This window comes from Python bivittatus, unplaced genomic scaffold (assembly GCF_059951505.1).
Source record: "Python bivittatus isolate LINGU-HERP-01145 unplaced genomic scaffold, Pbiv_v1 ctg000200_np1212, whole genome shotgun sequence".
In the NCBI taxonomy this organism is placed as follows: domain Eukaryota; kingdom Metazoa; phylum Chordata; class Lepidosauria; order Squamata; family Pythonidae; genus Python; species Python bivittatus.
In genome coordinates, this window is record NW_028277040.1 from 8,550,133 (window position 1) to 8,573,005 (window position 22,873).

Genomic DNA, 22,873 nt, shown 5'->3' on the forward strand with positions numbered 1-22,873 from the left:
AAAAACTTACATTATGTTATTACTTGGAAATCTTAAATTTGGCAGAGTTTAAAAAGGATATAGGATATTTTACCACCAGTTATAAGCATTAATTATAAACTGATCATTTTCCATTTGTCTCCTCTGCTATGCATAAAGACTCAGTCTTTCTTATTTTTAACTCTAGATAGGTTTGATTCCCAGGCTAAATGTGCAACAATTATGTTACAGTATTTTGATTTTTGGAATCAAAATGAATACCGTTAAGATTTCAGGGTAGAGAGCTAAAGAAACAATAAACTAAATTGTTGTGATGGCTGTAGAAATGCTGCCTGGAAGATGGTAATGTGCAGGGTGGGTAAAGTCTGGATACAACCCATTTTTTTAAAGGTTAAAAACTTTAAGAGGTGCCACTGCAACTTGTTCTAAGGGTAAAACTAAGTGAGAAGTGGGCCTTTGGTGATTGGAAGTCTCAGTATCTTTTTCTTTACAAATAACTACTTGAATCAGGACCAAGGTGCATGAGAACAGAAGTCGGGCTTTTCTTCCCATGCTCTTGTATTGGCTTGAGATGCATGTTAGGAAACAATATAGAATATACCACATAAATAATAAAATCAAAATAACCCCCAAACTACTATTCTCTTGATTTGTGAAATTTAATTAAAAATAAATAAAAATTACTAGAAGCAAAGAAGCAAGAACAGTTGGGCATTTCCCATCCTTCAAATGCTTTTTGCAGTTCTACATTTGCAGAACTTTCATATCATATTTATATGATACTAAATCTTTTAAACTACTTATTTTGTTAATCTTTTTGAGCATGCTCTTTTCTACTCCAAAATGCAATTATGCCATAATACTACCTCCTGAAACTAGACCCCATAAATAATAAGGTATAGTATAATTAATAAAAAGATACTGAATCAGAGCAATGGAGCAGCAAAAGGAAGAGCTATATTTATTATCGAATATCCTGTGCAATGTAGTTCAAGCTATGTGCTAGGTGGTTAAAAACGATTTGGCCACTAATATCTATTTTCAGGGGTTAAAAAATAAAAATACAGTATTTAAATACAAGTTTTCAGATAGACATGCTTAATTTGACATGTAATATTTTTAGTTCTTCTGCTCAGAATAACATTGCAATTGTTTCCTATGTGGATTTTCACAAAAGGATTAAGGACATGTTTCTATAAATATTATTAATTTAATGTATTTGCTTAGCTGTTGTTCTGTAGCAAGTAGCATGAATATTCCCAGATTCTTGGCTGTGTGGTCCCTGTTGCAGTTGGAAGCAGAATAGAAACATCTGAAAAGCATTATTTGGATTATACATGCTGGAGCATCTAATCTTACCTTTAGGATCCGGTTCCTAAATCACAATTCTTCTCACCCTTTGTATTCCCCAATGTGGCACAGCTTCTAGTGTACTAGAAACATAAGGATTCTTTCGATAATACCCAGTATAAATTAAAGTGACAACTGCGTGTAAACTGGAGACATATGGATTTTCCACAAAATTAATAGTGAAAGCAATTTTCTCCAGTTACATAAAATGAAAGATAAAGCTAGTCCAATAGTTTTTGTATATGAATACATTTTTACTGTTTGTGTTTGTCAGTTAAGAATTAACTACTGATAAATTTTCAACTACATTACCTTCTTTTGGAAGAATTTTGATTATTTTCTCTTTAGAACTCATTTACTTCTCTCTTTTTTTTTCTGGTTTCAGAGTATGATATCATCCATTGTAAATAGCACATATTATGCAAATGTGTCAGCTACTAAGTGCCAGGAGTTTGGAAGATGGTATAAAAAGTACAAGAAGATTAAAGGTAAATTGATTTTAATTATTATTCATTGCCAAGCCTGTTAACAGATCATGAATACTTGAAATTTGTTATTCTAAAATAATCAAGAGGTGTTTACAAAGGCTAGTTTATATACAGTATCATCAATATTTTTATTTTATTTATTTATTTATTTATTTATTTATTTATTTATTTATCATATTTATATAGCCGCCCGTCTCACACAAAGTGACTCCTGGCGGTATACAACAATTAAATATTTTTCCTGATACAAAGATCTTCTTTGGTTGAAGCAGCTACTGTATGATATTCAAGAATTTTTATAAGTATTCTATCTCAAGGTAAAAAAAGGAATATTTCAAAAGTGTTTTTTGTATACGTACTTAGTGAAAATATAATATAATCAAAGGAGCTACACAGCTTCAAGGCCGTTTATGGATCATTCTTACTTGTTGTAAGACAAAAAGGGGGAGCATCTTACTGTATTGGGCTATGGTATAAAAGCACCTTCAAACATTAAAAAGCTCTTCCTGTGGTCCCAGAGTTGCCACTGCAAGCACCAAGCATTTCTATCATATTATGGGCTTCTACTTCCTTTCTTCATTCAATTTTTAAAGCTTTTTTTTTTCTCCCACCCCTCACCATTTTTTTTTAGTAAGTGTACAGTTAATTGTTGAATATAGTCAACAAGCATAAGACCTTGATTTCAATCAAGATGTCAAGGATCTAAGCCTGAAGAGTTTTCTGGATAACTCCGTGTATACTGCTAAAGAGACTCTGCCTGTTTAAAACTCATGGAAATGTTTGTGTGTGTGTGTGTGTGTGTGTGTGTGTGTATGCTTGAGGGGGAATCGAAGGTTACAGTCTGTGTGAAATAAACACAAGCTGCTTTAACATGGTTCAGGTAGCGTTGATTCATCAACTAAACAAGTGGGAGGGAAACAGCAATGAAAAAAATTACTGTAGGAATACTTGAAAAATAAACAGAACCAAAACTTTATTATCATCATCATCATCTCCAAGAGCTTTTGGTATATTTTGTTTTCATATCTTATCAATTTCTGTCACATAGTATTTATAAATGAGAATTTAGTTTGTATGTAATATGAAAGGTTCAATTTTAGAAACAATCTCAGTGTATTCTTGTGAATTTAAAAATAGGAATTGAGTTATTATGAACCTGGTCAGCACGATCAGCCATCACTCAAGGTCAATCCAGTTGAAACAACCACTGTTATACACATATATCTTAAATTTTTGTTATATTAAACTAATTGTAAAAAAGCCATTCTAATTTAATATTGCAAATGGAAAATAAAGAAGGGCTTCAAAATTATTTTATTGGCATTTCAGTTGAACATAATCTGCTCTGTGAAATGTGTTTCTGATTTATCCACTAATGTCTCTTTTAATAAAGCAGTGGGAACTAACTGGTTCCTTCTTAATCAAAACCATGATTTCCTAAACATAAGCTATGAGATTCTGTTACAAGTTGCCACATATAGATCTCTTTGGTCAATCCTTTCCCCTCCCGTTCTGTTGAGCTAAACAAACAGTAAAATAATTATACATACTGAAAGATCAAAGTAAATATGACTAATGCATAGCAAAATTTTTAAAAACTTTCTGAAAGAAAAAAAAGCATTAGGTTGCAGAACATATACTTAATGTTTAAACAAATATGAGAAACTGAACAATCAATAATTTGATATCATTAGCAACAGATGTAAAAGTTATATGCAAGGAGGACTTGAAATAAACATGCTCATGGTATAGTTGTGGAATCCATTACAAATTCAACATTGCTATTAGGCTTAGCTCACATCAACTTTTGTCTTTATATCAATCAGGCTTTCTTTTTGTAGATTGGTGAGATCCACATCTATTGACATACAAGGTTCTGAAAAATTGTTTGATTGCAGTTGTCCATTAAAACTGATATTAGAAAAAAATCATACAGACTATATGGTGTTTGGCATTACTTGCTCCCTCACAGGAATTGTTCTCAGTTGTAACCCTCCTATCTTTTTACTTTCCTCTGCCCTTTCATAATTGGTTTTTGAAGTTTTATATCGTACACTTAGAAGGAAAGTTTATTTTAGCAATCCCTAGAAATTTGTAAATAATAAATAATAATTATGAATAATAAAAATAGTAAGGATAACAGCAGTGAGATTCTTTGCTATATGTATCTTATGCAAGGCAGAAGAGTATATATAGAAAAAATTAAATATGCAGTCTTGCTCATGTAGGCTTTTATTCATAATATAGACTGATTTTACCATAAACCAATTGAAATTGCACCTATCGGGGTGAAATCAATACCGGGCATTAATATTTGCTCTGTAAATTGCTTGTATGAGGTATGCCATAATTTTTCTGCTACCATGTATGAATATAGGAAATTCAGGAAAATATTGCTTTATTTTAAAATGTAGCTGATCAAATTTAGTAACATAGTCCCCAGTTTAAGAACAAGTTCTGTTCCCAAAGTGTGTCCTTAAGTCGAATTTGCATGTAAGCCAGAACACTATTATTGTATAATACTGTATAAGTAGTATTATGTAATTAACTCGAACCATTGTGTAATTAACTCGAATAATTGTGTATTTAACTTGAATTTTGCTTACAGTAGGCTCCGTTCTTAACTATGAGTTGTCCTTAAACTGGACATTCTTAACCCAGGGACTATCTGTATGTCACTGAGGTATATTCTTCACCATCCAGTATTTTAATTAATCTGACAGGCACTCGAATGGCTAAGTGTGAATGGTGAAAAGTTTAAATGCTATGAATTCATATTCATGCTGACACCTTCTATAATTGTTTTACCATATATAGTATCATAAAATATTTGCATCAGTTTTTGTTTCCTTTGTTTTGCCTTTATTTAGTAAAACAGTAAAAAAATTAACTAGCGAAAGAGAAAAGAAGAAAAACAATGCAATCACCACCAAAATTATATATAAGGACATCTTATACATGTAAATAAGTATATACATTTTATAGACAATATTTTCTATAAAGGATGACCATATTTCATTGTACTCATCCACATAATCCAAGTCTGTAAGTGATTCATTCTGAAGTCTCAAGCAACATCAGTTTTCTGTGTCTGTATTTTGTAAACTTAGAAAGCTTATATAACTGAGGTCCATTGCTCATTGTGGAGGAAGCATATAATAGTCAGGGCTTACCTGGTGTAGGCTGCAAAATGCCAGATGACCACTAGATGGCAGCAAAGAGCTTTCTGTGTCACTTTGGTGCTATCTAGTGGTTGTCTGGATTTTTGAAGCAAAGATCTGATAGACCTAATATTTCTAATTGTGACCAGTTTATAATGTATTCAGTAAGCTATATTCAACACCGTGAAATGGAGCTTATGCCATCCTTATCCCTTTGAGATCCCTTATCCCTTATCCCTTTGGGATATGTGAAAAAGAAAGGAAAATCCATTCTACCAGTGTTTATTTTAGCAAACAGATGGGTTTAAATACAATCCATAGACTCACAGAATCACAGGGTTGGAAAGGACCTTGGAAGTCTTCTAGTATAACCCTCTGCCCAAGGCAGGAGTCCTCATACCATCTTGGACAAATGGTTGCCCAATCTTTTCTTGAAAACCTCCAGCAATGGAGCACCCAGCACTCCAGGAGGCAAGCTGTTCCACTGCTTAATAGTTCTCACTGTCAGGAAATTCCTCCTTATTTCCAGGTCAGATCTCCCTCTGATGAACTTCTACCCATTGCTTCTTCTCCTACCCTCAGATGCTATGGAGAATAAATCAACACCCTGTTCCCTGTGGTAGCCCTTCAAATATTGGAAGGCTGCTATCATGTCTCCCCTTTTCTTCATTAAGCTAAACATACTGTACCTAGTTCCTTTAGCTATTCTTTATAGGATTTAGCCTCCAGACCCCTTAGCATCTTTTTTGTATTGTGGTGACCAGAACTGGATGCAATATTCCAAATGTGGACTCACTAGTGCAGCGTAGAGCAGTACTATCCCTTCCCTTGATCTTGATACTATCCCTCTGTTGATGCAGCCCAGGATTGCATTGGCTTTTTTGGCAGCTGCAGCACACTGCTGATTCATACTTAAGCAGTGGTCCACCAGGACACCTAGATCCCTCTCATAGGCACTACTGTTGAGCCAGGTACTGCCTATCCTGTACCTGTGCAATTGGTTTTTCCTGCCTAAGTGCAGGACCTTATTTTTCTCTCCACTGAACTGCATCTTGATAGATATAGCCCAACGCTCAAGTCTGTCAAGATCCTTCTGAATCTTGAATCTATCTTCTGAAGTGTTAGCAATTCTCCCAGCTTTATGTCATCCACAAATTTGACGAGCCTCGTCTAGATTTCAATCCCCTCGTCTAGGTCATTTATGAAGATGTTGGAGAGCACTGGGCCCAAGACAGAACCTTGAGGTACACCACTGCATACTTCCCTCCATGTAGATGTAGTTACATTAAGGATCACACATTGAGTACGGTTGGTCAGCCAACTCTATTTGTCATGGCAACTAATTCTTGAGTTCCCATTAGTGGGAGGGTGTTATGCTCATATCCTATCTGTGAACTTTTTATAGATCTGCTTGGTCATTGTTGGTAGAGAATGTTGGATTAGTAGGCTTTGATCTGATTCAGGACTTGATCTTGTGTTCTTAAAAAATTACTTTGCAACTATAGGAAGAACTTCTGAAATGATTTCATATTAATGTATTCATGTGAAAAGTTAATAGAAGTTCTATAGGAGCTATAGTGATCTGCATATAAGCTCTAGGTAATAAGATTTGTTGGAGAATTAGCTGACCAATGTGTACTATTTTGAAAATCGATTTTCAGTGTATTTGCAGAAAATCACTTGAGGAGGCATTTCATGATTGCCAAATACTATGGTGGAACTGCCCCTTTGGGTACACAAATCACAGATGTGCAAATACAGTTTTCCTGGTCAGAGACCAGACAGTAAATAACACTGATAGATGGTTGGGGTAAACATGAAGTTAAGTGTTGACTGGAAATGAGATTTCTGAAATTACCTCTTTGCTCATAATTGGGTTAAGTGGGTTTTGATGAAAAGAAATAAGTAATTAAGATAATCACAGTTTTTAAATAAGTTACCCACATGAAAAGCACCTCCCATGTCTAGAATAGTTCTAGGAAGTCAAGACTGGTAATTATACTATATACCTATACCTACTGCCTCCTAGAGGCTAGTAATGGCACTGTAATTTTGTTTTTCTCAAATGCAATGAGAACTAGCTATATAGCATGTGATATATATTTGCTCTTTCTGTTACTGCTATTCTGAATAGCAGTGGCAAGATTAATATTAATATTATTCTTATAAGATTATATAGCTTATATCAGAAATTGAGTCTGTGCAGAAGCTTGGGATAAATGACATCAATCCAAGAATCTTGAACCTTAGGTATAGTTGTTTACTTAGGTATAGTTGTTTACTAAGGTACTTTTTTTTTTTTTTAAATACAAATGTATTGGTGGCTGGGGGAAGAGGGAAGAAGAGCCAAAGTTTATGATTTTATCCGGTTGTAACCTCTTTTGAGCTGGGCAGGCTATACAAACTGAAAATAAAACAAAATAAAGCAAGACAATAAAAAAAAAGTTTAAATGGATTAAAATTTGTAAACAGATGCAAACTTTTGCTTCCTAAATTTGTTGTTGAAAGAAGCCAAAGTATTTTAAATGTTCTATAGTATTTTATTGATACTTGATAAATATAATGTCAAAACTGGATTTCTGCAATTCACTGAAGGTTTAGGGAGCTACTTAGGAATCATATATGCTAACAAGGTTTTAATTATGAGAATCTCTTATAATGTTTGGTGGTTTCTTTGTTTTATTCTATTGCAAGGCTGCCTGACTCCTTAACAACTCTGGGTGGCTTACAGTTAAAAACAGTAGTTGAATGTGTACTGAAGTACTGAATGTGCACTGAAGTACTGAAAAAACAGGGTGTAATCCCACAATTCATTTGGGGGTATGAATTTGACCCTGTGGTGTGCTGAAAGGACATAGTGTTTACAAAACAGTGAATTGGCTGTACATATGTCATGGGAGAAAGAATACAATAGTGATTTCAAGTGTTTCAAGTGTTTACAAAGAAATGGTATGGAAATTGATGAAATTATAAACAACAAATAAAAAGGCAAGACAGTATGAGCCACATATTTTTGCTGTATATATATAAAATGAGAGTATGTGGGATGGAAGAACTAAAGGTCCAGGCATATGGAAATGTGTATGTAAATTATGCAATATAATATTTTGATTGTTTCTGCACCATGGAGTAAAAAAACGTCCATTCAGAAAGTATTGGTGAATTATAAGCAACATGCCAGTGGTTAAAATGTTGGACTAGAACTGGGGAAATCCAGCTTCAAATCTACCATTAGTATGAAAGACTTTGGGCCAATCACTTTTCTCAGTCTAACCTGACTCTCAACATAGTTCTTGTGGGAAATATTGGAACTAGAATTGCCATGTACCTCACCTGAAACTTATGTAGGAAGGGCAGGATATAAATGTATGCATTTCTGAATGAATGAATAAATAGAATAAATACTAACTGAATGTAAATATTAGAGTTTACAAGGGCAACAATAAAACACTAGCACAATTATTCGATGTTTGATTGGGAGGTTGACCCAGTGTAATGGACTTGGGTTCTTGAAATTCAGTTTCAGTATACAATATCCTTTTCATTCTATATCCTTTTCATTTAAACCTTACTACTGTCAGATTTACAAAGTATAAACATTATTAGTTTACTTTAATGTAGAATAGTGTGGCATTAGTAGAGTTGGTAATAAAGTGAAAACAGTTTAATGCAACTCTGTATCTATTCAATTGTAATCTCTGATATGATTTCAAATTAAAATAATTGTATATTTTTATTATTTGATTTATTTTAACAGTGGAACGAGTTGAAAGAGACAACCTGTCAGAATATTGTGTTCTTGGTCAACGTCCCATGCACTTACCGAATATCAACCAGCTGGCAACTTTGGGCAAAACAAATGAACAGTCTCCTCATGGTCAAATTCACCACAGTACTCCAATCAGAAACCAAGTGCCAACGTTGCAGCCAATCATGAGCCCTGGTCTTCTCACACCTCAACTCAGCCCACAGCTTGTAAGGCAACAAATAGCAATGGCCCATTTGATAAACCAACAGATTGCAGTAAGTCGGCTCCTGGCTCATCAGCATCCACAGGCAATTAATCAACAGTTTCTAAATCATCCGCCTATCCCTAGAACAGTCAAACCAGAACCAACAAATTCATCAGTGGAAGTCTCTCCAGATATCTACCAGCAAGTCAGGGATGAGCTGAAGAGGGCCAGTGTCTCCCAGGCAGTCTTTGCAAGAGTGGCTTTCAATCGCACCCAGGTATCATATTTTATTTATTTAACTGAAGCATTTTACTCCATTCTTCTGTTGAAAAAAGGCTCTTAGAGTACCTTAAAAAGACAATCTCTGTCATCAGGCTTTCAGTTTAAAAGACATGACGCAAAAGGAAAATAAAGGAAGAAGAGACTTCTCAGCTAATTTTATTCCATTTCCTTACCACCCTTACATTTCCATTTCCTTACCACCCTTACAAAATTGGAATGTTACGTTAAAAAAACAACTATTGTATAACATTTCACAAGACTATGATATAGTGCCTTCTGTCCTTTTACTTTTTATAAAAGTTCTAAAATATTTTTATGCTGTAGAAACTGGATCCAAATGATTGAGGAAAGATGGAAGAGAATGTTTAGATTTCTTTCTTTCATCTCCCTTTAGTAACTGATAGAAAAACAATGGTTCCAGAAATACCTTTTTGAACTTTATCTGTTCTTAGTAATGCCAAGGAATCAGACAATGGTGATCTTCAGCATTATCTCTTTAGGGTATTATTTAAATCTGCCAGTCTATTAATTCTGCAATGGTTTCCTGCCAAATGAAGAAATTTTAGCAGAAACATGGCCATTTATTCCCCAAAATATAAACTAAATTATTATTCATCACATTATATATAGTTCTCTTTGTCTAGGGAGGATAGGAAAGTTGTTTAGATTTAGGAGTACTTAATCCTTCTCCTTCTGGCCCATTAAAGTTCAAAATTACTTTTCCTTTAAAGACAAGGTGTCTCCTTGTATTTCAGTTTGATGAAGAAGCAGGTTGCATGGGTATATTTGAGATAGAAGCAAACAAACAATCAGGAAAATTAAATCTCTGTAATCTACTATCATTCACAGAAGCATATCTAACTTACTTTGGATTAAAAAAAACTCCCAAGAATGCATGAACTACAAAGCTTTTGTGACTTCTTTCTCAGTAGTACCTGGAGCATTTTGGGGGGCAGGTAAAGTTGTTTGCCCCATGGACAATAATGAGAACCATATTTGTTAGTCTCCAGCCTGTGTTACCAATAAGGTTCATGTAAGCACCATAATACTCGCGTCATTCCTGAATGATTTCCATGGAACCTGAAAATTAGGAAAAATTAAAATGGCTGAAATCCTCCCATTTCAGTACCATGAGATTTCAGCCTTTTCTTAAAATCAGTTTTAGCTTTTGGTAACCATTGCCTGAGTTTGCTGATTGTGGAACTTAGTTCAGCCTTACTATTTCATATTGGGTTATTTTGTCATGATTGAATCTTTTAAATATTTTCTGTCATTATTATACAATTGTTTTATCATTGACCTGAGTTCCTTTGGGAAGAAAGTAGTATATATAATAATGTAATAATAACAAGAAATAGTTTTGAGTCTTATGGTTAAATTATATTAGTATGTATCAAAACGTAATAGCTGCTTTCCTAAGAAAAGTAACTCTGGGAAGATTGCTTTCTTTTTATCTCCTAGATTTCCATATATATGGATGCAATAATTAAAATGTGCATGGTATTATGTATTTTTTCAGATGAAGCTTTTATTGTGCCACTGCCCTGCCTATAACCAGAGATTTTACAAGAGGGCCAGATGTCACTGTCTTCTTTGTGTAGTCTTCCTGCATTTCCCCCCTCCTTTTTCCATTTGTTTTCTTTCCACAAAAAAATCTGTAAAAGGGGAATGATGAAGAGTTACACAGTGCCTTTCGATTGGTAATAATAGAAGCTGGGAAGCATTATCTGCACATGAGGGGGAAACAAAGAGACCAACATGGAACAGAGTTGTCAGACAGGAAAGGATTAAGTGTCTATGTGAAAATAGTTTGAAGTCCATTCATGTCATTTCTCCTCTCAACATTGCTTTTTCAAGGAAAACACATGGGAGTTTGTATAGGTTTGCTCATGAAATGCATATTTCTATTCTGATATATGCATATTAATCAGTTTGGACATTAATGGTATACTATATAAATATGAACATGAAATTCCTGGCAGCTACAAAATAGTGTATCATAACTTCTTTCTTGATTTTCAGACCATTATAACAGTTGATCATGAGTGAAACAAAGGTGGAAATTTTATCTTATATTGGATTAAATAATTTTTGGAGCACTGGCATATTGGCAATCCCATATTGTATGGAAACAAAATAAACTTGCAGCTACTAAAATTATAAGATGGCTATGGCTAGCAAAAAATTCACTTTGAATCAACTTGACTACATTTTTCAAGTTGGCCTTGAGAATATCAGCAAAAATTACAACAGAATGCATGAATATATACTTTTTTTTTTAATGCTGCTTTTAGTTTGAAAAAGCATTTCATCCTTTGGAATCATAACCAAAGTGCATCTATGTGTGCATTTAGGTATTTTTCCATTTCTCTCTCTATAAAGCCTAATATAATAAATGTAGACAAAATTTATATAGTGATATATTTTGAAGTTGACTCAAAAGATATTTTTTAATCTGTAGCAACAGTACACTGTTCTTTAATATTTGATGCAGAGATAACTCTTTTCTTTCATAAGTGACTGAACCTGCCAGCTATTTTTTGTTTTGCCACAGAAGCTTAAGCCTTATATACCATATTTTAGTGTGGAATCATAGAACCAATATGTGGTGTAATGAATCCTTTTAAAATAAAATGTTCTTTTCAAAATTATTGTGGCTAATGATTAAGTAATACCTCTTTCTGAAATTACTAAAAATCTGGATTTTCATAATAAATAATGGAAAGGATCCAAAATACTCAAAGAACCCAACAGAGTTTCCCCTTCCAGAGTACATTACAAATAATAAAGCAAGCATTGTAATTTCATAAAATAAAGCCAACCTGGAATACAACTGTGATTCAAAGAACCCATTGGCTGTGCTTGAACAATGCAGGCAATCCCCGGGTTAAGAATTCCCGGGTTACAGACAACCCATAGTTAAGAACAGAGCCTACTGTAGCAAAATTCGAGTTAAATACACAGTGATTTGAGTTAAATACACACTACTTATACAATAATACTGTTCTGGCTTACATATACATTTGATTTAAGGACAGACCTTGGAAACAGAACTCTTAAACTGGGGACTACTTGTATAGCTGATACAGTCTATCAGTATGTACATACTCTGCACCAGTGGCCCACTGTTTGGGATGCCCCAGTTAAACAGGAAGTGGCTGTGTTTGACACACTATCACTTCCTGCTGTTTTTGTTTTTTTTTACATTTTGAAAAAAATTGGCAGTGATCTGATCAGAGCTGGCACCACTTAAAACACAGTTGAAGGAAATTTATGTGCTTCCTTGCCCCTTTTATTCCCTATTTTGTATCCTCTCCCCCATGTGCTCAAGGGAGGGGAAAAAGGTAAAAAGAACAGAAAGAGGAAAATCCTAGACTGGTCCCAGTTTTGGGAGCCCATCTGGGACTTCATCTCTGTGCTAACAGTAGTTAACTCTTTTATCTCCATTTATATATGATTGATTAGGGAGTCTAGTTTAGCTTCAGACAACCCCACTGCTAAATTATCTTTTAGCCCTCCTTACAATCTCATTGAGCACATCATAAGAACATAGCCATTCAGTGCTTTGCAATATTTTTTAATAGAATAGGAGAGGACAGGGGAAATGGGAAAACCAGAAAAAAATTAGTCCAGTTCTTGAAGTGGCATAGCAATACTGAGATTATGATATATACAAAAGATTTCTTAACCTATTTTAATGTTGCTAGAGTAAAGGGGACCAAATTACTTGAAATGCTTTGTAGTTTCATTTTCATTTTCATATGAATAAATTAGATATTTTAGGAATCAAAACATAACACACATGGACTATATATTTATTGTGGCTTATATACCATTCAGTTCCCAAAGGCTTTTTAGCCTATGACTGACAGAAAATTGTTGCTGGCTATATCTTATGAAGGATTCAAATGATATTGTTCTTTATTTATGGTCATCTTTATTCATTTATCATTTTGCATTATTTTTTCTATATTTTTTTTAATTGGGAAAATCTGCTAAAGAGGAAAATATGGAATGGCTATGTAGTGTCTTTTCCCTGGTAACACTAGAGCTTTCTATCTGAAAGCATCCTTGGCCTAAAATTAGTAAAATTTTAGAAATACAGCACTAGGATTTTGTTTTGGATCTAGAGTGCATGCGAAGATGAAAGGTAACGGGGGATATTGAGTACTTTATGTTTGGTAGATTCAGCTGGGAACCTGGTAAAAGATCAGGAGATACAGACACTTGAAGTTATGGGATTACAGAGAAGAGAAGTTGTAAAACACAGATAAGGAAGTTTAGTTGCCAGATTCATGAAAATTAGCATATATAGAGAAAAGGATGCAAAGTAAGGAGCAAATCTGATTTCATATTCATACTGCTTACATTGCTAACTAATAAACATTCAGTTCTCAGCTTTACATTCAAAATGTACTGTATATTTCTGTGTTCATGTTTTTTTTTTTTTAATCTGGTTAACTATTTTTATTAACCACTAAATTGTGGACTACTGTTTAGTCCTTATACAGTGTGGTACATGTTGTACATTAACCAACAATTAATGTAGGTTCATAAAATATGTACTATGAGGCTGGTTTAATAGATGAACTATTTTCTAATTTATTTTAAAGTCCAATGAACGACATACTCAGAAACAAAAAAATACTGGAATTACTTAAATCTGTTGAGGAAGCTTTAATCCAAAGTAGGCTTCCCATAGAACAAATGGAAGATACACATGTGTACTGGGGTACATAATATATTTGGTCTGTATTATGACACCCTGTATTCTTTCGTCTATAGTTCCCTTCCTAACTTTATATCAGGCAAATTGAAGAGAAAGGTAGCCAGTTGCTTGGTATCTTAACTATAGTTGCATCAGAGGGACCTACTTATTTCCTTATGAATCTAGGCGATAGAGAAAGGATCTTTGCTGTTATGGCATCCTGCCTGTGGAATTTTCTTCTAAGAATGCTTGATACCTGCTGAAGGCCCCTATGCTTTTGCTTTTTAAATTGCTGCTTCTATAGTATATAATATATATTTGTTTTTTTTAATGCTGACTTATTGTAGCATTAAATAATAATCTGCATTATTGGTTTTAGGAATATTGTTCCATATGTTAATTCTATATATGGTGTTCTGAAAATTGCAATTTTAAATATTTCAAAAATTTAGAGTGGAAGAGAACCTCTATAACAATAACTTGATAGAAAGGTAAAATATAAATAATTCAAATAAATACATAATGATTTATTATCTGAAATGGGTAGTGAGTTTTGATCTAATTACTTGTTCATACTGTTTCAGACAAGCTTCATTTATTCATTAGACTTTATATCCCACCATTTGTACTGGAGCTTAAGAAGACATACATAGGCTTCCTTCTGTTTTTCTCCATGTAGCAGCCTTGTGAGATAGATTGGGCTGAGAGAAAGTCACTAGCCCAGAGTCATGCAGTGAGCTTCCATTGCTGACAGTGAACTACAACCTGTATTTCTAAGCTCTTAGTCCAATACCTTAAATGCTATGCCACACAGGCTTTAAAATATAATTATAGTAGGTATGAACAGATAATTTTTATTTTGGTTCCCGAGTGGAAAATAGTGTAATTAATAATGGATTAGACTTCCCTTAGAAGTTAAAACTGAATCTCAGTCCAAAATTGGTCATAGCTGACATCGATCAATCCCGAGAATCAACAGGGGTTTGGTTTTTTTTGCAGTCGGATATAATTAAGAAACGTAACAGTCAAATAAGATGATAAAATTTGGTACAACAAAGTTGTTACAGGGCATTCGATGCTGGGTGCTTTAAAGTTTTGTTTTATTTTGTTTTGTTTTTAAAAGGTGTATTAGTAACTTATTCCTTGACAGAACTGGATGAAATATGCATTTCCTTTCCCCCTTTTGAAGGAATGAGGTCTATTAAGTTTTGGATGAATAGATTGATTTAGGGGCTGAGGCTGAAGTGAGAGTATATTTATAGTTTTTTTAAAGTTATACTTCCATTATTGTGTGCTTGTAGTGTGTGTGTGTGTGTGTGTGTGTGTGACCGATTGTCTGTATAACTTATAAATTAACAATTACACTCCTGCCCATTTCCAAATTTTGCTTCTGTAGAAGTCTTTGGCAGAAATGCATTCTAAAGCTAGAGAATTTACATTCAGGTTTTATAGTTGAGTTGGAATGAATCTGATGAAAATCTTGGGTTTGTACACTCTGCCCTTCATCCTTCACAAAACACCGGTGGGGGAAGGCAGCATTTTTCCTGGATTTTCACTGTTTACAAAGCAGATACCATCATTTAAAAAATAAACTATGGTCAGCTTTTAAACAAGACAGAAGATCATAGGGGGTGAAAATTAATAGCTTGGTGAAAATAACTGAAGTTAAAATTTTAGACAAGTATAGGAACTTTTTTGGAATAGTGAACACATTTGGAATGCTGAGAGAACATTGTAGATGCTTTTATAGTATGGCTGCCATATTAACCGGGACCTGTCAGAAAAATAATTAATCCGAAGGCAAACTTTGTTCACCACCATCCTGTTTAGCTCCCCACTCCAGATGATTCTTATCACTCCTGGTTATTTTTATCAGTTTTTCAGGGCAGATTGGCACACTTCCAACCGAAGCACAGCACTGCAATCACTCATGGTTTTTATGTTCTGAGAATGCCTATCAAACTCTTGTAGGGTAGGGTGAGATGGAATGGGAGCTGGCAGGCAGTAAGGGAGTATCTCTGAACGTATTAAGATCCACGAATGTCACCCTGACTGCTATACAATGAGGACCAGTTTCTTGTTGCAGGGACCAATGTAAATTATCAGTGTAGAAAATTGTTTTCATGTTCTGGAGTTACTGATAATAATTCTGGCAAGTATTTTTGTTTAAATTAAGTAATGCCCTTTTAGCAAAATTTGTCCTTGCAGCCACATTTCCTTCAGACATTATTTTTAAGAATATTTTCTGAACAAATAATTAATTTTCTAAACAATAAAAGAAAATCAGTTCTTTGTTTAGAAAAAAATTACGGGATTCTTCAATTCTGAGAATAACTTTACAGAAAATGCAGCTACCAATTAATGAGGGAGGATTTGGTTTTCCGAATCTGGAGGTATATCATCAAACTTACCTATTGTCAGGTATTAAATACTGGAAGCCAACAGTTGGTGTTAATTTTCCGATTTGGGCAATATTGAAATATACATATATAACATCTTTGGTTGGATGGACAGTATTAGGATCTAAATACAACAGAACTCTTAATATATTTGGAAACAATTATGTCTGTTAGAAAGCTATGGAATGTGATGTCTAATTTTTAAGAACATATAGAGAAAATGGGAAGATTGTTCTTTTTGATGAAAGACCACTGATTTGTTCTTCGGTGATTAATTATTGAAAAAAAAGATTAATAAAAACAATAACTTTTTTATTAATAATTTATTTATTTATTTATTTATTTTAAGGAGGTATATTGAGCATTGGAATGTTGAAAAACACTTACAATTCATGTGCTATACCAGAATTTAAGCAAGAAGCACTGACATCAACTTTTTTTTTTAGAATCAGTAATTACTTTATTCTCTTCCTTCCCCTTTTCCACAATCCCTCCTTTCTTGTTAGTTTTGAATGTGAACAGTCATTTCAGAAGAATCCTATTAGTATTCATTTATCACAAAAATAAGTTTCTGATCTTCATGATTAAAAAGAGATTATGAAAAATATGAGTGCTTATTATAAAATAATTGATGACAAGTAATTACACAAAAAATAGGTATTTATTTTTAGGACATGATTTGAGCCATAGAATTGAGATTTGTTTTTTAAAAGGTTGGGGTTTTTTTTTTTACTTCTGAGAGTAAATATTTTCTAATTTCTGGGGTTGGAAGTATGAATCTCTGTATGTTAATAAAAATATTGTAAGATATTATATAAGATAATTTATATTATTTAATTTATTAGCAATAACTTCCTATAGACAGCATTGTACAGTCTTAATAAAAACAGAAAATAAATTATGCTATGACATTATTGTGCTGAAGGCTGAGGTCCTTGTAGCATAGTAGATTCATATAGTTTACCAAAGTAAAGTTTGCTGTTATATCTTGTCCCTTCTGAGATAAATTGCAATGTAAGCAGAAAAAATTAAAAATTCTGTCTTCATATTAGGACAATACTCTCAATAAACATTTTGATTTGAATGTGCTCAAAATCAGGTTTTTCTTTTAAAGTATTTTTTTTAATCTGACTGATGGGAAGCCATTATTTTCTTTGCTTTTGTCTTGTCTATTTGAAAAAGGAGAAAGAATATTGAACACAGTCATTTAGCACATACATCTCTCTTACCTTTTAGCTAGCAACAGTACTTTTCAAAGCAAATGCCTTTCTCTTGGCACTTTTTTATTCTGGACTTATTTTCTTGGGACTCAAGAAAAGTATTACTGGAGGAATAAGAAATCATTCTAAGGGAACTTTTAACTGATTGAAAAAGAATTGTGGATATTTGGGCTAGCAAATTTCAGGTCTTTCAAATTTCTCATCCAATTTCAACTAAATTTATGAAATAAAAATAATATAAGTAGTATGTGAATCCATTCTGAATGTGGTTTTTCCTAAAAGTTCATACATGCTTTTTCTTCTTGGTAAGTAAATATATTACAAAAATTCTGGAATTGAAAATATCTGATATATTCTGGATCAAAGGTTAAATTTATCCATGGCTTGCTTGAAATCAATCAACCTTAGATTAGCTGCTTTGCTTTACCAAACTTTAATTAGGGATAATCACAAGTAAGATTCTTGCAACACTAAGGATTTTCCCAACCTTTTATGAAAAATGGAAGCTAGTGCTTTGATTTCATAGTTATGCTGGAGGAGGGAAGATTGCACCTTCAAATGGCCCTGGAGGAAATAGATTCTCTAAACCTATTTCAGTCTGGTTTCAGACTGGGATATAGGATTGAGACAGCGTTGGTTGTACTTTTTGATGACCTATGGTGGGCTTAGGATGGGGAGCCTGCATCCATCCTGGCCTCCTTGGTCTTTCAGCAGCCTTTGATACCATCAGCCATGATATCCTTCTGGACTGGTACTGGGAAACACAGTATTATGGTGGTTCTCTTCCTTTCTCCAGGGCTGGTTCTAGTCAATATTGGTGATAGTGAAGCCTCTGGGGTCATCTGCCGGCACTGAGAAAAGTATAATCCGTATGTCTATATACACCTCCCAAAGTCACAATTTGCAAGTGGGGCAGCTTATAAATTCTTTAAATCAGCAAACAAACAAGTAAGCCTAAGGGAATCCTAGATTTGTTTCCATCACAATTAACTGTAGTGCATCCCATAACACTAAAACTTGGCTAGATTGATTAAGATAAACCAAGGCTTAGTGTGACTTCTAGATAGAGCCAATATGTTCTTTTCTGACATTCTTCAGGAAGTCCACCAGAGATATATTAAATATACTGTAGTAGCTGGAGTTGTGTGTGGTTTAATCTTGCATTTCCTTCACAATTCCCCTCTGTTCTATAAGCACTTATTGTCTTTCCTAAAAACTAACAGTCTAATAAAGAGAGTTTATTAAGCTAATGTAATAGCAGCATTTTCTTTGAGGACTAAAACATTTCATTTTAATAATAAAAATTGAATTTCCATCATTACACATTATATACATTTTATTTAAATCAGCTTGAATGTTGCCGTTCCAAGCCTAAGCAGGTATCTCCTGAGAGATACATACGTTAAGCATTAGTTAAATTAGTTTTTAGATTCTATCTCATACCAATATATGATAATTAAAATTTAAAGTAATGCCACATTGAAATGGGCTACATGTTATGAAACATAATTATCTAAACTATAGGTATACACATGTGCCCCTGAATAATTTCATAAAAGTTAGAGACCTGTTTATACAAGATCAGAAACCATTATTAATAGTGCAGTTTTATGCATGTCTACGCAACAGTAACCTCCACTTGCTTTATTGGAATGTTCTCCCAGGGAGATGTATATAGGATTGCAGTCTTACTATTTCTGTTGTGAAAATAACACTGCATAACATAATAACATCTTTATTGTATTCAACATGTTGAAATAGTTTAAATCCCTATAAAATATCACAATGTTTGCTGGAAGCTAAGAAGCATAGAAAACTAAAATAACCAAGGTAATTTTTTTTATTTTTCAGTACTAACTCCTAATACACTGACATTTAAAAGATGATTCTGTGTTTTATTCTAAATTATGTTTTCAGTAAAATAGTATAGTCTTTCCTGCTTGTAAGATTTGAAGCTTTGCTTGAATTAGTAAGGAAGATCTCCCAAGGCACACTCTACATGTTGAATTAATATAATGGGAACCATGATTTATCCCATAGTTCTGATACGTTTAAAGAGTGACACCATGTGCCAAGAGCAGTTATACAAATTCTTATTGCTTGATTGTAAAATCCCATGCCTATTTCCTAACTCATTGCCCTTCAGATATACTGGAAATATGTCTCTTAAGAATTCCCAGCCAGGATGTTGTCCCAACATCTCTGAAGGGCATTCAGTTGCAGAAGCTGATCTATACTGTTGGGCTCATACATATGATTTTGACCTTTAGATATTGTATTCATGGGGTGAGATAAACCAAAACAGCTTTCACAATTTGTTCTACTGCCTGCCAAAATTTATTACTGTACCATTTTGGGGTGTTTTCATACTGAACCATAAATAAGAATCTGGAGCTTTTTGTTAGCAATAGCAAAAAATAACTGTTCCATAAAATGCATTCTTAAGAATTCCAGACTAGAGTTTTTTTTTAAAATCTGAATTTGCACAGGTTGCCTCCTATTTTTTAATTAATGTATAATTTCAGAAAAAGTCCCAGCAGTTAATAGAACTCTCAGGAGTAAATGGATCCATGAGATATCTAAGGTTAACTGTCCACAGCTTTGTTTACAGTCAAATTCTGTATTAAGTAGCACACTTGTTCACAATCATCTTTTAAAAGTCCTCCTTGCAATACTGCTGTTGAAGGCGGAAAATGATTCCTATTCAAACAACAAATTTACAAATGTAATATTTTTTTCTCAATAAGCAAAGACAAATATTTGATCAGTAAAAATTCATTTACAGGTATAGGTCTTTACCGCAGAATTTCAGGTTATGAACTGACGCCCAGTTGTGAATACTTAACTTCCTTGAATTATGATAGTCTTAGGTATAAATAGCAGCATGCATAATCGGAGCTCTAGAGTTTCATAGATTATCTTCATAGATACCCAGTTTTTAAAAAATGTGATAAATGTATATCCAATAGGATTCTAAAGCAAATACATTTATGCTGTGGGTTTCCATCCTCTGTTTCCACCCTTTAGCAGAATATTGCAGAAATGAATACAATCTCTAGCTAACTTCAGGCATTTCCTAAAAACAGCAATGCTACAGTTTGTCTGGCTGGGCTGGTTTCTTTGCCATGCACCTGGTATATATCACTTTAAGAATAAATTATGCCTCATTAAATTACAATTAAATGAAATCATGATCATTTGTTTTTCTTGAAGGAAGATGCTTTGCATATTGAAAGCCTAATTTGTTGCAGGTGAGAAAAAGATGAACAGATTATTTAGTATCACTATTTTTATTTTTATTTCATAATGCTGATTGTTGGTTCATTTTTGTGTACACCAACTCAGAGCTATATGAATATAAATATAAATGAGTGCTCTCATGATACTTTGTTTTATTGACTTTGTTATCACTCTGTCATATATTATCAGCACAGTCTGTCAGAGCAGTCTATTCAAAACTGCATTGTAATAGATTTCCTTCCTGAGACATTTTCTCATGAACAGACTCTTCACATTTCATTGCCACTTACTTTTCACCATTTTTGGTGGTGTTCTGCAAGTTTTTCTCACTTTCTGTATTCTTTAAATAGAAAGAATTAGGGCTGCATAGGACACCTCTAAACTTGATATTTGAAGTGCTGTGTTCTCTTGATAGCTCAACACAGCCATTTCAAGCGCCTCTCCATATCACCTGAGTGTATGTGTCCATGTAACCATTTTGCAGAGATTGCTTCAAAAGTGAAAAGTTTTGCATAACCCTACTGGTAAGACTGAACTGCTTTCCATAGGTTTAGAGTACTATTTGGCTCCAAGAAGATTATGACCATCATCATTATTTTTCCACTGGTATTTCAGTATTCTGGTCCCACTTAACACTTCAGAAGGAAAGTAGTTCTACACTCCTGGATCTGCCATTCCAAGATAAATGCTCCCCAACCATAAACATTTTTATCTTCTTTAGATTCAGGGTCAATATAATCCTAATCTAGATCATAATAGCTCATTACTGAATATAATTTCTGGCTCAGAGAAAAATAGAAGATTGTGGTAAATATAGTCAACATAGTGATCTTTACATGATTTTAATTTTTTATTATACAGTTTCTTTACTGAAAGGAAACATTAACAATTACACCAATCAGTATGGCTTCCATACTACTGGATAATAAACCAAATTGGATTGATATCAAGCTGAAGTGAAATAGTTTCAGTCCGTATTCTACATCATCATTCAGCTCACACCAACTGAAAGTGGTTAAAGAAAACTGATAAATGATTTCTTATAACTGAAAAATGCTAGTTGCTGGGGTTACAACAGTAGTAGGGGGCTACTGCCTTTATGTATTTGTTTGTTTGTTGGCTGACCAAAGTTTCTGACTGGTGAGAAACAAGGTGCTGGACTAGGCTTACTCATAGCCCAACCAGTAAAGCTTTTGTGTTCTTGGTGTTTATACTCTTCAAACTTGTTCAAATGTAAGAAACTGGGAGTAATTTATAAACACACTTTTTGGAGGGTCTGTTTTAATATGGGAAACTGACATAATAATACTTGCCAACTATATCTGAATTATCTGTTTTTGCCTTGCAGGAGCTACTAATCTAAATGCAACTGCTTAATTAAGCCATTATTTTGCTTTTTAAGCATGAAAATACTAATATCTAGTCCTGTTGAATTAAGTTATTGCTTCTGACAGCTACTAGTTTACTGGTTTTTGTTTTACAAAAAATAAAATCTGAGAAGAAATAGTTTCTCATGAATATGTTTTATCAGTTTTATAACTTTATAACTCATGAATAGTTCTATAACTTCATGTTTTGTCTGAAAAAGCACAATCCATTGTTTAAAACTATCTTTTGAATTTAAAAATTCATCCCAAGATCAGTAAAGATTATCAAATAAAACTAAAATATATACAATTGTATTAAATAGACAAAAATGAGAAATTAGGTTAACAGCTATAGATTTATTTATGGTCCCAGACCAATAAAACACAAATACAGAATTTAAAATACAGTAACACCAATAAAATACAAATATAACATTTTTAAAAAGGGGAAAAAACAGATTTTTGAAACAGTAACAAGAAGAGAGTGTCACCCAACTTCTGCAGGCAATAGCTATTACAAGAAATGGGTTAGTGAGTGTAACGATACATGGATTACTGACTCTACCTCTGTATCTGAGCAGAATCACAGAATGATTGTTGTGTAGGAGACTAGTATGTTCGCCTATAGCAGGGGTGTCAAACTCAATTGCACAGGGGGCCAAAATCCAAAACACCCTTTAGGTCGCGGACCGAACAGGATAAACATTTATTGAACACACTAAAACT

At 33.6% G+C, this 22,873-nt stretch overlaps 1 protein-coding gene across 2 annotated transcripts in view; it reads left to right on the forward strand.

Annotated features, from left to right (window-relative positions):
* SATB2 (SATB homeobox 2) overlaps nucleotides 1-22,873 on the forward strand; it is a 136,905-nt gene that overhangs the window by 65,150 nt on the left and 48,882 nt on the right. For both annotated transcript variants that reach the window (XM_088135673.1, XM_088135672.1), the window contains exons 6-7: nucleotides 1,715-1,817; nucleotides 8,736-9,208. In XM_088135673.1, the coding sequence (XP_087991799.1) occupies nucleotides 1,715-1,817; nucleotides 8,736-9,208 (576 nt within the window). The remainder of the gene's footprint in view (nucleotides 1-1,714; nucleotides 1,818-8,735; nucleotides 9,209-22,873) is intronic.